The sequence below is a fragment of the Pongo abelii genome, chromosome Y (assembly GCF_028885655.2).
Source record: "Pongo abelii isolate AG06213 chromosome Y, NHGRI_mPonAbe1-v2.0_pri, whole genome shotgun sequence".
NCBI classification, from domain to species: Eukaryota; Metazoa; Chordata; class Mammalia; order Primates; family Hominidae; genus Pongo; species Pongo abelii.
In genome coordinates this window covers 48,736,397-48,754,716 of record NC_072009.2, presented here as the reverse complement: position 1 = coordinate 48,754,716, position 18,320 = coordinate 48,736,397, and the positions used below count along the sequence as shown (strand labels likewise).

General features: G+C 36.5%; 1 protein-coding gene and 1 pseudogene across 1 annotated transcript; both read right to left on the bottom strand.

Moving 5' to 3' along the window:
• Positions 1-2,281: 2,281 nt before the first annotated feature.
• LOC129053486 (ras-related protein Rab-9A-like) lies at positions 2,282-2,851 on the bottom strand (annotated as a pseudogene).
• A 12,899-nt stretch (positions 2,852-15,750) lies between these two features.
• On the bottom strand, positions 15,751-16,797 carry LOC134760954 (endogenous retrovirus group K member 19 Env polyprotein-like). The gene has a single exon (XM_063721477.1). The coding sequence runs from the start codon at positions 16,795-16,797 to the stop codon at positions 15,751-15,753; it is 1,047 nt and encodes a 348-aa protein (XP_063577547.1).
• Positions 16,798-18,320: the final 1,523 nt, after the last annotated feature.

The following is an 18,320-nucleotide window of genomic DNA, read 5'->3' as shown; positions in this document are numbered from 1 at the left end:
TTCGTGCTCCAAGAGTGATCCAGATAAAATACACACTAGAGATTTGTCCTCTTGCTATAGCTGGAAACTTCCTAGAATACTTCCTTTGGCATGGACATAGATACTATCAGTTTCTGTTCTGCCCATGCTGTACCTGTGCTCTTCATATTTTCAGTCACTTCAACATTCCCTGTCTGTCAGTCCAGAGTTCCAGAAACCACTGACTGTCCAGACACCATCTTTCTGTGGGTACCACACTGCTGCATTTTTCTACTTAACACTTTACTACTCTACAAGACATGTATACTGTGAGACAACTTAATGGTGTTGTCATAACATGAAAGTGAAAACTTAAGTTTGTACAGAAACATAAAATGGTTTTCTCTAAGACAACAAACCGTAGGAATGTTTTAACTCTAACTAAGAATTTTTCCCTAAGGATGAAAAGTAACAAAAATATTTGGTCCATTAATGGATTTGTAATTTTTAATCCTCTGCACAGCACATTGTAATTGTTACATCAGTATGCAAAAACACCTTTGCTTTGCTTGTTCTCAAAGTTCACTAGTTAGTCTCCAAAAAAAAAAAAAAAAGAAAAAAACCTGAACTATTTCAATGGAAAACTTTTCATTCATAGCTAGGACCTCACAGGATCTATGACAGAAGGTATGGAGCAACTCCTGCACCACTGGGCCCCATGCGTTTTTCAAACTATGGAGGATGATCTATGGTTCTTTTGTCTAGTAAGGCTCTGCAGCAGATTCTCACTACTCCAGCTGCACATACTCCACCTGCTTTGTTCTCCAACCATCTTCTGTTGTATTTTCTGTAAAATGATTTCAGATGGCAAAATCGACCGCTTTGTTAGGACATTAGCCTTTGAAAAGTTTAGCTTACCAGAATGTTTTTACATTGATTCCCAGTGGGTGGGGTCAAGAAGAGAAATGTTTCAATGTAACTTTTCAAAAACCCTCTCCCCATATGACAGCCAGCTCCCTTCACCCAGCATGTTCTTTGATATCCCCATCATTCCCCAGTTGAGGGTCTCATGCACACGCAGTCTAGGCTTTGGTTAGCCTCCAAAGAATCAGTCACCAACTGCACAGCATATGAATTTCATCTATGAAAGACCACAATTTGCTTCAACAAGTCTAATCACTGGAGCAAGTCTTTTTGGAAGAAAAAAAAATCACTGAGGTAAATAACTAAACAGTATTCAGTGATACAGAAGGCACTAAGTAAATTCATGGCTGAATAAAGTTGTTTTTATTTACCCTCTGACAAGTACAATCCTTAGTATTTTCTCTGAAAGCCATAATGTTAGGTTGTCTCTTATGTTTAAAAGGAATGGTTTTACTGCAACTAGGAGGGTTTCACCAAGTTTAAAGAAAGTAACACAAAATATTAACTAGTCCATTAGTGGAACTGTAATTTTGTATCCTCCACACAGCACATTGTAATTATTAAATCAGTTATCAAATGCACATTTGTCTGTTCTCCAAGTTCAGTAGTTAGCATGTTTCTTAAAACTGAACTTGGTCTATGGAAATGATTTCCATTCATGGACAGCCAGTATGTAACTGGATGTATGACAGACTGTATGAGGCAACTCTTGTACACTGGGCGCCCACCCTTCTCCTGGGGCTGTGGAACATGATCTATGGGGATAGAGGTGCATTCGTGGTACATAAGTGATGAGTAATTACTAGTGAGAGTAATTCTAATGAAATGTAGAATAAAAATATGGAAGGCTAAGTCATTTTGAAGAGAATGAAGAAGTAAATGAAGTAACAATGTATTGCAAATACATTAGATTTTAGTCTTCAATATCTAATACTTTTGCTTTAGGAAATTATTTCCTCGAACCAAGAATGCAATGCTAATTGCATAAAAACTTGTACATATAAAAAGTAGTTTTCCAATTCCCCAGGAGAAATTCAGGTATAACTTCTAGAGTAGTCAAGTTTCTTATTTTAATTATAATTAGTCTTGGTTATCTCATTTCTTAGCTCTCTAACCTACATATGCAAGTCAAAGAAATGTTTTTAGAGAAACATTACAATTTATAAATGTACACAGCCATTACTGAGAAAATATGTTCTTCCATGACTGGCTGTCATGGAAGCCCACCAACTAATAAAGCACAACAATTTTGTGCTTTATTTTATTAGTAGATGATACACTGCTGCAAACCCTAATTATTTTTTTTATCCCCATGGTGATTTTGTGTATATCTGTGAGTTGATTAGAACACATCAACAACCTCTAACAATCCACAGCAAGATAAGTTAGTACTGGGCTTTCAATGAAGATTGACTGTGTCTGTGTGTGTCAACTGATCAGATGTAACATCATCCACAGGAACTCTTCAAACCGATTCCTCAAAGGCTGCTGCCACACTTGTGGCATCTTTTGCACTTGTTTCAAAGTAAGAATAGTTGCTGTCATCCATGCACAAGCTTGAGATTCTCCTGCAGACACCTGCTGTTTGCTTATGTCAGTCTTGTTACTAAGAATCACAAAAGGAAAGCTCTCATTTCTTCCACATTTGCATAATATATGAATTCTTTCTTTCAGTTACTAAGGTTCTGAAATCTTTGTGAACTGTCCACAATAAAAGTAAGCAGACAGCAGACAGAATCTCTGTAAAATGAAGTCCTCAGGCTTTAGAATCAGTCCTGACCTGCCATGCCCCAAATCTGCATTGCACCAAAATGTTTATCCACTTCCAAATCTTATTTAAAAATTTCATACCTATTGTCATAAAGAGCTGGATATCAAACTTGTTAGTTACATATCTGTTTATAAGTGAACTCCTCCCAACTCCACCATCTCCAAGAATTGCTTTAAAAAGTGATGAATTGCCTGCCATCATTAATCTCAAGAGCTTCAAGAACTCTGTAAAATATAAATGCACCATTGCATTTCTTTATACATACCTATTCTTCTACATGATTCTGTGAATATCAGCATTTAGCTGAAGTAAAATGTATAGCGCCAGGGAATACTTAATAATAAGACTTTTGTTTACAAGGCTGAGCATTCATCCATGTGCAGGCTACCATACTAGCAATATTATCTAAAACAGCTGGGAAGGGCTCACTCTTCTCCTTTCTCGGGTCACAGTTGACTGTGAAGCTGGCACTCAAGCCCAAGTCTGACCCCAAAGCTCTTGCTCTGAACTTTTACTCTATGATAAGTCACTCTCTGCTCATAGTAAGCCCCACTATAGTTGGTTAAAGATGGTTAAGAGATCACAGTTTGCATGTTTCTGATATAGCAATATTTATACTTTAAATGGCATGCTCATGACCAATGTAGAGGAGGTTAGTTTAGAGAGCTGGAAATGTTATAGCTATATAAAGGCCAAAAAGAAAAGACTGGTTTGGATGAAACACACCACCGCATTTTAAAAAAGGCTGTCACAGGCTGGGTAAAGTGGTTCATGTTTGTAAGCCCAAAAATTTGGGAAGCAGAGGTGGGTGGATCACTTGAGGTCAGGAGTTCAAGACCAGCCTGATCAATATGGTGAGAAACCCCACCTCTACTAAAAATACACACAAACACAAAAGTTACCTGGGCATGGTGGTGGGTGCCTGTAATCTCAGCTACTCTGAAGGCTGAGGCAGGAAAATTGCTTGAACCCAGGAGGCAGAGGTCACAGTGAGTACAGATTGCACTACTGCACTCCAGCAAGTTGACAGAGAAAGACTCCAACTCAAAAGAAAAAAAAACAAAAGACTGTCAAAGCTTATCTGAGTGTAAACTCTAGATCCCAATAGATGGAGAAAGCGCATGTTTTACACAGATTGGAAGCTTCATCCATATTCCAGAAGCACATTTTCTGTATATTTATAGATAATTATACTGCTTTATCAGGAAGGAGGAGGCCAGAATTTATTTAAATGGTTAACTTATGTCCATAGGAAAGACACAAAAGCATTAGCATGCTCTTATCCAAAAAGCTACTCCATAATTTATAAATCTGGGTTGTTATATTTATATCTAGAAAATAGAGGGTTCAGGGTTTCTCAATCAGAGAGTAAAATTCAATATGCAAGAAAATAGCAGTTTATTATTTGTACAGCTCTGAAGTTTATCTTTTAAATCAAAGGGAAGGGTGAAGATTGGCAAAGACAGGAAGCCCACATGCAGCCCATGATCCCAAATCCACCCCAAGAAAGCCGTCAAGCTCATGTACAGCCAGGAAGCTCTTATCCCTATCCAAGTTAATGAAGTTTGAAATTTTAAAAGCCAGATATTTAGCATGAGAAAGTTATGAAAAATGCCAGAAATATAGCTAAGATTATATAATCAAGGATCTCACTAGCTATTGAATAAAGCATTCTTTTTCCAGTTATGAGGTCAGCAAATTACTATTCATACCAAGAGCAAAGGGATATACATAAGACCTTCTGCCTACATATTACCTGAATTGACTTTTATTGTTAAAGCTAAATACCCTCAAGTATAAACCTGGAGATCCCGTTTTTTGTTTCTGCTTTTTAGAAAGTTAAGAGTGTTTGGGTTGTTTGAACCATGTCGCTCATATACAAAGAAGGTCTGAGTTTATGAAAGTTAGAATCTACCTACCATAATGACAAGTGGAAGCCAGAGTTTATAAAGGCACTGGGCATGCTCATATCTGTGTCAAGTAGTCAGTGATTATGTAACAAAAACTAAATTTTGACCTCTTATTTCTGTAGTAAATGTATAACTCTCTGTTTGAAAAAGTGTTGTTACATGATATAAGCTCTGGCTGTAGACCTGTATGCTCTTCTGTGAATTTTTCAGTTGCCATGGGTGTAAGATCCTTGCTGCATAAAACCTGTGTCCTACTACTGTCTTGAATATAAATGAACTTGCCCTGTCTCAAAAGAGCAAGATAAATGAGCTTGCCTTTTTGATATTTTGATGTATTTTTGTAGTTCTTTGTGTTTGCAGTCTTTCAGTGCAGCTGATTATACTTTTTCCATAGTGAGTACCATTTGTGTTTTCTGGCACCCTTCATTCTCATTCCTAAATATGAATTCTTTGGTTATTTTAAGTCCTGTCCTTAGTAAAATGTTCTTACTTGTAATGAAAATGACTGGTAGGTACAAACAGCATACTTTTCCTTCCAAGAATATCGCATTTACCCATGTGATTTTTGAAGCCTAGCTTGTCCACATTGAATACAGTGTGTAAAGTTAGCTGTAAGTATTCTTTTTTACATTGCATACATACGTAAGTACACACATGTATCTGTATACATAAATATAACATAGGAACACTGACCTACTTTGACTTGTGTATTGACATAGGTGACAAAATGGGACACTTCCTCAAAAAATATATATATTGGAGATGGATAAATGTCTCAAAGGCTTTCATGTATGTGAGAGAAAAAAAAAGGCCAGTGTTCACACAAATTTAAATTTAGCATCTCAGTTCAAAAAACTATAATTCAGAAGATAGCTCCTATGCTTTCTTATTTATATACAAGTATTTTAAAAATTCAAGTGTGTGTGTGTGTATTTGTTCTTTCACAACCAAGAAGCTCACATTAGTGAGCATGTAGTAGTAAACCCAGAACTTATCAGAAAGTTCTAGATCTAGGTCAGGAAAAGAAAAAGTTCTCTTTGTATATAGCCATGAAGCTTGAGTTGATTTTCAGTGATGGTCAAAGGCAGGAGGTATAAAGATAAAAAGAGTGTGTTCCTGTAAAGCAGTTTTCAACATTCATTTAAGAGGGATATAGTTTTATAATCAAACAAGTGGCCAATGTTTCTGTAACACATGGGTTACTTTATATGCAAAATAAACAAGGCATGAGAGTGTTCTTGCAGACATTGGAAATATTCTGCCTAACTGTATCCAATTTATATCAAAATTAGAGCAAAGCTACGTTTGATTTACCTGACACTATGCATCCCTGTTAAAGAAGAATAATTGTAATCAATCCCTGTTAAAGAAGAATAACCAAAATCATACTCATAATAAAACCAAACAACCAGGATTTATGCAACCTGAAGGCTTATGATAATACCCATGCACGTATAGCACAGAATTTATATAGTGAGGAAGAATACACGTATGTTCAATAAAGAAGAGGAAGGCCTGTATTGATATAAATATAAGTTTTATCCATTTAGAGAGGTCAGCAGTGTTATAGAAGAGACTCCATTATCTTTGTAAAATGAGCATAGAACGCTCTATTTTTCACCAAGGTATTCTAAAATTGAGCCAATTGTCATCAAGATTAGTGCAGAGTCAATAGAAAACATAAGAACAAGAGAAGGTATTTCCTAGCTGCACCAAAGAAGTCTAAAATTCAGCATCTACAGGAAACTAACACATCAACAAGCAAAAACAAGTAACTATTAAAAGTACTCAGACGGTCAGGCGCGGTGGCTGGCGCCTGCAATCCCAGCACTTTGGGAGCCTGAGGCAGGCGGATCACGAGGTCAGGAGATTGAGACCATCCTGATTAACACGGTGAAACCCCGTCTCTACTAAAAATACAAAAAATTAGCAGGGCGCGGTGGCGGGCGCCTGTAGTCCCAGCTACTCGGGGGGCTGAGGCAGGAGAATGGCATGAACCCAGGAGGCGGAGCTTGCAGTGAGCCGAGATGGCGCCGCTGCACTCAGGCCTGGGTGAAGGAGCGAGGCTCCGTCTCAAAAAAAAAAAAAAAAAAAAAAAAAAAAGTACTCAAAGACATGAACAGACCTTTCTGTAAACAAGACATAGACATATAAGTGGCCAATAAATATATCATAAAATATTCATCATCATTAATTTTTTATGAATGCCAATCAGAACCACAATAAGATACCAGCTCACACCAGTCAGAATGGCTGTTATTTAAGAGTTAAAAAAAATTTAAAAAAACAGGAGCTAATGTAGCTGCAGATAATAGAAATGCTTCTCCATTGCTGATGAGAATGCTGAAGAGTTCAGCCACTTAAAAAAGCAAACTGAAGATTTCTCAAATAACTGAAAATGAAGCTAACATTCCACACAGAAATTTGATCATTGGTATGTGTCCAGAAATGAAAAATATGTCATCCCAACAAAAAGACACAAGCTTTCAAATCTTTAATGCAGCACTACACTAATTTTCAAAACCATGGAGTCAACCTAAGTGGAGTGGATAAAGAAAACTAGTATTCAGTTCATCAGTGGTAGATGGGGTTAAAAAAAATGTACCTATGCACGAAGGAATACTGTGCAGCAAAAAAGCAGAATGAAATGATGACATTTACAACAACATGGATGCAGACAGAGGCCTTATTTACTGCAGGAACAGAAAAAAAAAATACCATATGTTCTCACTTATAAGCAGAAGATGAGAATTGAAAACACATGCACATAAATATGGAAGGAGCAGACACTGTGGAAATATACAGATTTAAAAAATGAAGTGGATTAAGAAACTACCTATTTGACACCATGCTCATTTGCTGGGTGAGGAAATTCACACTGCATAACCCACTATCGTGCAATATTTCCATGTAACAAACAAGGACATGTGATACTGGTATTCAAAATAAAATAAAAATTTAAAGAAGAAACAAAAAAGATGAGTGCAGACCTGCCCCATTCAGATGTAAATTGAAATTGGCTGGAAAATTTTTATGTGAAATGCACACCCATACCCAAGAAAGAGACTGGTTTGACATAGTGAGCACATTGTTTCTATGGTCAAGGAAAGGAGGTTGTATTTGTGTGTGTGTGTGTGCGTGTGTGTGTGGTGTTACTTTTCTAACTATATATGTTCAAATGTGTGTGTATATATACATGATTAAATATATATAAATTCGAACAAGAAAAAATAAAAATTGGTGCAGCTCAGAAACTTATTTTTTCCATGATTAAATGATATCCCATATTAATACAGTCAAGAAACCCATCAAGATATATAAACTTATTTACTCAAAAGGATTACTTTATAAGCTAAACTTCTAAACAGTGTTACCGTAGCTGAATAAATATATCCATGGGCAAAGAGGGGAGAATTTGGGAGTTTTCACACCAGGCCACAATGCATTCATACCCAGAAATGAAAATCAGCACAGATCGTGCAGCTGAGAGTTTGCATTTTAAACTCAAGAACAAAAAAAAAATAATGTGTATTGTCAGCTCGTATCTATATTCAATAATATATGCACTCACATTGGCAGCAAACACAATGTAATGATATGGGGAATAATAAGGTTTGTAAGTCTCCATTTCCATTAAATTCTAGGTGAGAATGAGAACAAGGTTGATTACATAAATTTTCTTACAGTGGAAGAGAATATATTTTATAAATCCTAGATGCTTGCATCTCACAAAAAAAGGGTAAGGTAAAGTTTATACCTGCAAGTTTTAAGGTATAAAAAATATGTAGGTAGTATACTGCCAACTAATTTCTATACATGTACAATATAGGTGGGCTGACAATAAGAATATGCATTAGTCTTCAGGAAAACTGCACAACATATGCACTCCACACAAATATGTTCACACAAGTTAGCCTTTAAGGTTTATACAACTTGAAGTTTTATATACATATGTAAGAAACAGAGAAGAATTTATAAACCTAAAAGGTCATAACATTATTACAATAATAATACATATAAGATTAATGCAGTAACCAAATCTCCATCTCACATTCAAAGGAGACATTGTGCAATATTTACACAGCTTGGAATTTCATAACTTTGTCTTATAATAATGGCTGTCAGCCTGTATTCTGTCAGAAAACTATATTCATAACAAAAGATTGAGGAGCACAGATAATTACATAACTAGGAAATTTACATCCATCATAACAAAAGAACGGTATTGAGATTTATAAAATGATAAAACCATGTATAATTTCAACATGCAGTAACAGGTTGAGGAGAAGCAAGGAGAAGGAATGGGAAATGGAAAACTTCATCAATCGGCTCCCACTTACAGAAGAATCAATATGAACAAATATCCACACTTGAAATTATGTGCTCATACATAAGACTGAAACCAGGTGGCTGATAGCAGTACTGGATGGTAACACAATAAGGAAAGACATTATTAAAAAGAATAGCAATGGGAGTTTTATACTAGTCATGTCATCCTTCCAATAACCTGTTAGCAAAGTGCAGAGAGAGAAAATGGCTGATTGGAGGACAGGAAAATGATAACCAACTTTCCTTCAACCCCAACATCGGCATACCACAGAGCACTGAGAAGGCTCTTAGGGACCAGGCCTCCAGACTGGTACCTCTACTGAAAGATGCCAGACCTACCCTGGCATAATAATGATGAAAAAACAAAAAACCCAGAAACTAAAATGTGTTTTACGAATATTAAAGTAAAAAAGAACATCAATGCCAAATTTGATCCAGCACAAAAAAAAACACACTGGGAACTAAAAGACAAGTTATTTCAAAATATAGATTCTCAGAAGAAAAGAGTAATAAATAAGAAAACAGAGCTTGCAGGATTTATGAAACAGCATAAAGACAGTTATATTACTCATCACAAAAATAATCAAATAAGAAAAAATATAAAGGTAGAAATAACATTTTTTAAATAATAAGAGAGAGCTTTCTAAATTGGCATAAAAATGTAAATATTTAGACATACAAAGGTCAGCCTTTTCCAGTCAGATTGATTTGTACAAAACGACACTAAAATATTTTGTAGTGAAGCTTTCAAAAGCTTTTAAAGGACAAAAAACTCAAGAGCTAGTCCTGAAACCAGAAACACACACATACACACACACACCCCCTGAAAAAAAAACAACAAAAATAAAATCACCTACAAGAGAGTACTCAACAGCTAGCAGATTTGTCAGTAGAGACACTGCAGTTAAGATGTGAGTGAGATAACATTTAAATATTAATAATAATAGGAAGAAAGAAATCTTGCCTACTAAGAGTAATGCACCCAGGAAAGCTTTTCTCCAAAATAAAGGAAAGATGAAGTTCTCCAAATAAGCAAAATCGGAGGAATTTTATTGTCATAAGACCTATCTTATAAGCCATGATAAGGGAGGACTTCATGCTGGAAGAGAAAAACACAAATGAGCACATGAAAACATAAGAAAGGATAAAGCTCACTGATAAAAGCACTCAGTAAAATGAAGAACATTTTGATACTGTAATGGAGGTGTGTTAATAACGTGTATCTTTAATGTGAAGGTGAAGAGATAAAATGATTGCAAATGATAATGGCTGCCTTAATTTGACAAGGAACACATATTACAAAATTATATATTTTAAAATTAAATAAATATCTGTATAACTGTGTGTATATATATCTAATGTATGCATATATATATCTAATATATAATATGAAATATATATTATATATGCTATATAATATATAGGTATATACACATACATTTTTCTTTGTTTAAATGTATTATGTATTATATATTATGTATGTTATATTTAATCCATTATATATTTTGTATATGTTATATATTATAAATGTTATATGTTATGCAGTATATATTATATGCAATATTATATATGATATGTTATATATTATATTAACAAATATATACTATATATAACATATATACACATTCATACTACATATTTATTTTATTTATGTATTATATATTATATAAAATATATTATTCATACACATATATTTTATATAATATGTTATATATACACATATATACTATATAAAATATATATATAGTATGCAGGTATATATTATATATATGCACAGATACATACTATACATAATAATTATATGTAGCCAGACACAAATATTATATATAAATATTGTATATATAATATATATACATGCATATATATATGCAATCAATTTCAGTGATGTTATTATCAACTTACAACCACCACATAGTGCCTCAAACATTTTTACATGAACTTCAACTACACAGAAAATATAAATGGTTTAGGAAATACCACTACGGGAAAACATCAAACACACACATGCAAAGTCAAATAAGAGAGAAGGAAAAGAAAAAATAATCAGAGGGCACAGCAAGGCACACTTTACAAAGTGGCACTATTAAGTCTTCATCAAGCAATAATTACCTTCAGTGGAAGCTGATGGTAAAATTACACAGTGACAAGGCCTAAGGAGTCTGAGTAAGTAAAAATATTTTAAGTCTGTTTTGTCAGAGACTAGGAATGCAATTTCTTTTTATTCCTTTGCTTAAAACTATTGACAGAGTTAAACAATCTACAGAATGGGAGACCAATTTGCAAACTATGCATCTGGCCAACTTCTAATATTCAGCATCTATAAAGAACTTAGAAAAGTATACAAAAACTAACAAATGAATGAACAACCTTATTAATAGCTGGGCAAAGGACATAAACATACACTTCTCAAAAGAAGTCATACATGTAGCCCACAAACCTGAAAACAAAGTTTAACATCACAGATCATCAAAGAAATGTCAATGAAAACCACAGTGAGGTACCATTTCACACCGGTCCAAATGGCTATTATTAGAAGTAAAAAAAAAAAAAAAAAGACAGATGCTGGTGAGTTTGCAGGGAAAAAAGAAATGATTTTACACTGTTGGTGGGAGTGTAAACTTCTACAATCTTTGTGAAAGAGAGCCCACAGAGACCTATACCATTCAACTCAGCAGTTCGATTACTGAATATGTCTTGAAAAAAATAACACATGTTCTACTATGAAGGCATTTGCATGTATATGTTCAGTACAGCACTATTCAGAAGGACAAAGACATAGAATCAATCTAAATGGCCATTTAGATGGGCATGATAGCTTGGATAAAGGAAATGTTGTACGTATATGCCTTGGAACACTCTGCAGCCATAAAAAAGAAGCAGATTTTGTCCTTTTTGGGAACATTTTTGGAGCAAAATGTCATTCTACTGGACAAACTAACAGAAGAAAAGAAAAGTGAATACATAATGTTCTCACTTATAACTGGAAGCAAAATAATAAGAAGACCTGGACACATGAAATGGAAGAATGCACACTGGGGTCTGGCAGAGGGTGGAGGATGGAAGGAAAGGGAAAAACAGGAACAGCAACTAATCATTACTTGGCTTACAAACTGTGTGATGAAGTAGTCTGTAATGACAAACCACCACGACACACCATGACCTATGTAACAAACATGCACATCTCACACACTTACCCCTGAACTTAATAAGCATTAAGTGTATTGAGTTAACGTTTATATTAAAAGACTGTATTCAACTCAACTTATATTGCCTCGAGATATTTACTTCACCTATAAAAACAAGAAAGCCTGAAAATAAAGCAGCAGACAAAGCCATTTGTGCAAACATAGACCAAAAAAGCAGGTGTAGCTGTATTTAGAGCAGACAAAATAGAGTTCAGGTGAAAAATGGCAACAGGAGACAAAAAAGGACATCACATAATGAAAAAAAGAGTCAACATATAAAGATAATATGACTATTATACATATATATGCAACGTATATTGAAACTTGTAAATAAAGAGAGTGAACATTGTTAGATCTCAAGGTAGAAATAGACCACAATTCAATATTAGTAGAAGAATTCAACACCCCATCATCAGTAAAGCACAAATTAACCAGGGAACTCATCCAACTAAAACTACTCTTCAGCCTAAACAAACCTAGCAGTCATTTACAGAATATTGCATCAATCAGTTGTAGAAGCCCCATATTTTCTCAACTGCATGTGGCATAGTCCTTAAAATAAATTATATTACAACACCAGAAGCCAATTCTAAGAACATCATAAAATAGATATCATAATAAATGTTTCCTCAACATAATCACAACTACATAGAAACTAAACAAATTAAACAATCAATGAGTCAATAAAACAGTGATATGGAAATATTTTTAATAAACACCTATATCAACAAAAAGGACTATGTCAAATAAACAACCTAACATTATCTCCAAAGTTAGCAGAAGAAATAGATTAGAAGAACAATAAAATAATTTTGTTCTACAGTACAAAATATCAAGAAAATTAAGAATAGGTTTACTGAAAGAAAGGCAAAATTGACACATGTTTAGGAAGGGTAACTAATATGCAAGAATACTCAAACAATAAATGTAAAATAAAAAATTAACCATGGATACCGCTGGAATGCCCATAGTCATAGTGACGAAAATTGACAACTGTTGCAATTACCACAATTGTTTTCATGTACAAGCAATTGCACACAAAACACCAATTAGATAACTCAGAAGAAAGAATATGTTTCTTGGAGTATACACATACTAAAATTGAATAAGAAAAAATGGAAAAGCAAAACAGATCTTGAATAAGAGAAGCTGGAAACCATCATCCTCAGCACTAACACAGGGAGAGAAAAACAGACACCGCATGTTCTTGCTCATAAGTGGAATATGAAAGATGAGAACTCATGAACACAGGGTGGGGAACAACACACACTGGGGATTGTCAGGGGATGGGGTGAAAGGGAAGGGGAAGCAAGAGCATTAGAACAAATACCTAATGCATGAAGGGTTTAAACCTACATGACAGGTTCGTAGGTGAAACAAACCACCATAGCACATGTGTACCTACGTAACAAACCTGCAGGCTCAGCACATGTATCCCAGAACTTGTAGCAAAATTAAAAAATAATAATAAAATAAAAATACACCCCAAAATAAAAATAAACTAAGATATGTGATTCATAGTTCTTAAATAAATTTTGGAAAAGGCTTTTGGTATACTGCCAGAAATTAAGAAAGTGAAGGGAAAATAATTTCTGATGAGAGGCCACTTTGTGATTTGGAGAATGTAAACCAAAAAATAGTTCACATAGTTGATGAAGTTACAGTAATAAAATACTCTCCCTTCCCAGTAACTTACACGTTAGGAAAGTTAATCAATGTGCACATTTATAAAAGCAAAACAAGCTTTCAATGACTAATAGATTGATTTATATCCTTTCCCATTCTACCAAGAAGGAATATTTATTTTCTAATTGGCAGATCACACTATTCTCATTAAGAGATATAGTCCTGAAAGGGGGCCTCCCCCTCCACACCTGTGGGTATTTCTCATCAGGTGGAGATGAGAGACTCAGAAAAGAAATAAGACACAGAGACAAATTATAGAGAAAGAACAGTGGGCCCAGGAGACTGGAGCTCAACATGTGAGGACCTGCACCGGCGATGGTCTCTGAGTTCCCTCAATATTTATTAACCACTATTTTTACTATCTTGGCAAGGGGAGTGCAGCAGGGCAACAGGCAGATGGTGGGGAGAAAGTCAGCAGGGAAACATGTGAGCAAGGGAATCTGTATCATGAACAAGTTGAAGGAAAGGTACTGTGTCTGGATGTGCCCACAGGCTAGATTTATGCTTCACTTTACACAAACATCTCAGTTTAGCAAAGAGTAATAGAGCAGTATTGCTACTAGCATATACTGCCATCAGCCACAGGGTGGTTTTCTCTTATCTCAGAATAGAACAAATGGTTGGCTTTACATCTAGACATTCCATTCTCAGGGATGAGCAGGAGAAAGAAGCCTTCTTCTTATCTCAACCGCAAAGAGGCCTCCCTCTTTCACAACTTCTCCTCAGCACAGACCCTTCAAAGGTGTTGGGCTGTGGGATGTAAGGTCTTTCCTTTCCCCCAAGGCCATATCTCTGGCTGTCTCAGGGGGGAAACCTTGGAGCAATACCCAGGCTTTCTTGATAGATGTCCCTTCAGCTTTCCGCAGTGCATTGTGTTCCTGGTTAATAGACAATGGAGAATGACAATGACTTTTACCAGGCATACTGCCTGCAAACATATTGTTCACAAGGCACATCCTGCACAGTCCTAAATCCATTAAACCTTGGTTCAATACAGCACATGTTTCTGTGAGCACAGGGTTGGGGCTAAAGTTACAGATTAATAGCATCTCAAAGCAGAACAGTTTTTCTTAGTACAGATCAAAATAGTGTTTCTTATGACTTCCTTCTCTACACAGACATTGTGACATCTGACCTCTCTTACTTTTCCCCACATTTCATCTTTTCTTTTTGACAAAACTGCCATCATCTTCCTGGCCCACTCTTGATGGTCACTGTCTCTTTGGAGCTGCTGGGTACACCTTCAGACTAACAACAGACAGAACTGGCACACAGGGATTAATACAAGATTTACAATAGTGGAACTTCTGATGGTTTTAACCCAAGTGACTGGATTAAGATTTGTGAGGCCATCAGTAGTTTCCATGATTGCCTCAGTTCCTGGCACCACATTTAAATCAGCTTTTGATGCCTCAAAAATTTGAAGTGAAAATGAATCTTTTGGATTTGCTTAGGACTCCTTTTATACATCCCATGATCAGTCCATGGACACAGGGTTCCACACACCCTCTCTTGCTCTCACTAGTAGAATATGATGTTGCCAATTAAAACTTAAATCAACGGAAATACACAGTCTACAATTATCTCAGGTTATAGTTTGGGAATCTGGATTAATAACTATTTTTCCTACAACTAGCATATAAGGGGACTTTACATGACTTTCCAAAGGAATTGTTAGACTGGAATTTAGGTCGATAGTATAAGATGGCCTACAGTCACTTGCTGTTATAGTTTGATTTCCAGACCAAATTCTAAAGCAGTGAGAGGCCACAGTAAGTTCTGAGTGTTCAGGACCAATAACAGGACTAACTAATTTTGAATGAGGTGATGAGATTCCCTTTTCACCCCATTCCCAAGGGTAGAGAGACTCTAACCTTTTGTTCTTATTTTTATCTAAACCTTCTGTTAAGTCACTGTTGAAAGCCGGACTCACTTGTGCACTGGGACACGATTGAGTTTGCCCTGTGCAATTGTGGTAGAATTGACCTCAAGGTGCCCAATCTATAATAGTTCCGAATTCATTGTTTTGTAGTATTACCACACTAACAGCCACACATTCTACCCAAACTAAAACTTCCTTGCCTTCTGATCCTTTGGGAATTTCCTTGGGGCAAGTCTTACCCTTAGGCCTAGCTTTTAATGACCTTTGATAAGAAGGGTCCTGCAAATAATTTACCTGTGGCCTGAGTGACATTCCACTTACCATGTGATAAGTAAATCTACTGGTGGCACTGACAGTAGGTACTTCTACCAACCAATTTTGGGTTGCAGGCATTAAGCATCCTGGTGCACTCCCTAGGCAAATAGGAGGATAACGATACCCAACAGAAATATTCATCATCATTCCTTCTTCCTCTGGTTGGGCAGGGCAATGATCATCTGTTTTCCATGCACTATTATTAACATATACTTCAATAGGATTATCCACCCATGGAACTACCCGAATTAAGGGTGGGAAAGGCACATAGTCCCAGTAAGTATAATTAATTGCACCTGCTCCTGCAGACATAGGGAGACTTACCAGTGTTGATACAATCGTCAAAGCTGCAAGCAGCATATTCTCTGTAGTTCGTGTCACCTTTGTGTTATCTAGGCTTTTGTCAGCTAACTGTGTCAGCTTCTTTAACTGTGCCCAAGTCGGCAGCTTCGCTTTCTTGGTGGATGGCAACTTCTCTTCTGATATCCCCATTTTGTTTCTCATGTAAGGGAAGTTTGTTCCATATAGTTTAACTCCTTCCTTCATGTCCTTTAACATTTTTGTGATGAAAGTTTCATATCTAGCAATAGCCACCACAGGTGCTCCTGCTGAAGCCCCTTCCCCAGCCGGTACTGGTTGTAAAATTACCCAGAACTGCCATGCTTCAAGATCTCCCTGTTTTATAGCTTCATCAGTGACCACGTGCTGTGTGCTACTTTGTCCCCTAAGTGGTGCTCCTGGATTAAGTCTCATAGTGGGTGGTTGAGGATACAGCGCCATGCCCTGTGGTGCTGACGGATTACACACCATCGCTGTGGGTTTCTGGTATGATGCCATGCTATTGGGCATGGGACACACCACTTGAGCACTGTGGCCAACCTCTGGAGGCAGCTGATACTGAGGGTCAGCTGGAGGCCACTCTTGATAAGCTACCACCGGTTTGTTTGTTTGTTTTTTTCTACTGGCTGATATTGTGGATATTGTATCTGGATTGGCATTGCCAAGATAGAGACTCCATCCTTTTCTATTTGATATTCTCTCAGGGCTTGTACTTGTTTAACATGCATTTGAGAATGTAATGTTACAGGTATTGGAACAGTGGGAGGAGAAGTTGGCCATCCTGGCTTAGGCTCTGATGACCCCAATAACTCTGGACCTTTCCCCCCAATTTTGATGATTCAGGATCTGCTACCTCCTGTAATTGATTGTAGTCAATATTTTGTATTGACTGAGCCATTACAGACTCTGACACATATTTACAATGTGAACTTTCCATTCCTTTCTTGAATTCTGTCCCTGCCTCTTCTTCACAATCCATTAAACAGCTTTCAGAGACCTCAGAAACTGAAATGCTATCTTCTCCTGTTTGAAACAGTTCTCAAGCTGCATTAATAATGCCCCAATCATTCCATACTGTAAGTGGGATGATTTTACATTCCCTATTTGCTTGTTTTAATTCTTTGCCAGTTTTATCCCAATCTTTTAGATATAAACCTCCTTGTTTTGGAAACCATGGGTAGAATTGTTCTATTGTTTCAAATAGCATAATTAGATTTTCTGTAAAGGCTCTAACTTTCCCTCTTCTTAAAAAAATTTAGTAAAGCTGAGATAAGAGGCATATTTACTTTCAGTTTGTCTCATTGTTACCTTGGGTTCCTCAGAGCACACGAGCTTACCGCAAGGCTGACCATGGATGTACAGAGGAATCTCTCATCAACTTGTCTCCAATGATCACGATCTATCATATCTTCACCTTAGAGAAAGGAACCCACGTTTGGTGCCAGATGAAGGGGTACCACTCCACACCTGTGGATATTCTTCATCAGGTGGAGATGAGAGACTGAGAAAAGAAATAAGACACAGAGACAAAGTATAGAGAAATAACAGTGGGCCCAGAAGACCAGTGCTCAACATGCGAGGACCCACAATGGTGCTGGTCTCTGAGTTCCCTCAGTATTCATTGATCACTATTTTTAGTATCTTGGTGAGGGGAGTGGGGCAGGGCAACAGGCAGATGGTGGAGAGGTCAGCAGGGAAACCTGTGAGCAAAGGAATCTGTATCATGAATAAGTTGAAGGAAAGGTACTGTGTCTGGATGTGCACATAGGCTAGATTTATGTTTCACTTTACACAAACACCTCAGTGTAGCAAAGAGTAACAGAGCAGTATTGCTGCCATCATATCTCACTTCCAGCCACAGGGCAGTTTTCTCCTATCTCAGAAGAGAACGAATGGTTTGCTTTACACCTAGACATTCCATTCACAGGGCTGAGCAAGAGACAGAAATCTTCCTTTTATATCAACTGCAAAGAGGCCTCCCTCTTTCACTACTCCTCCTCAGCACAGACCCTTCATGGGTG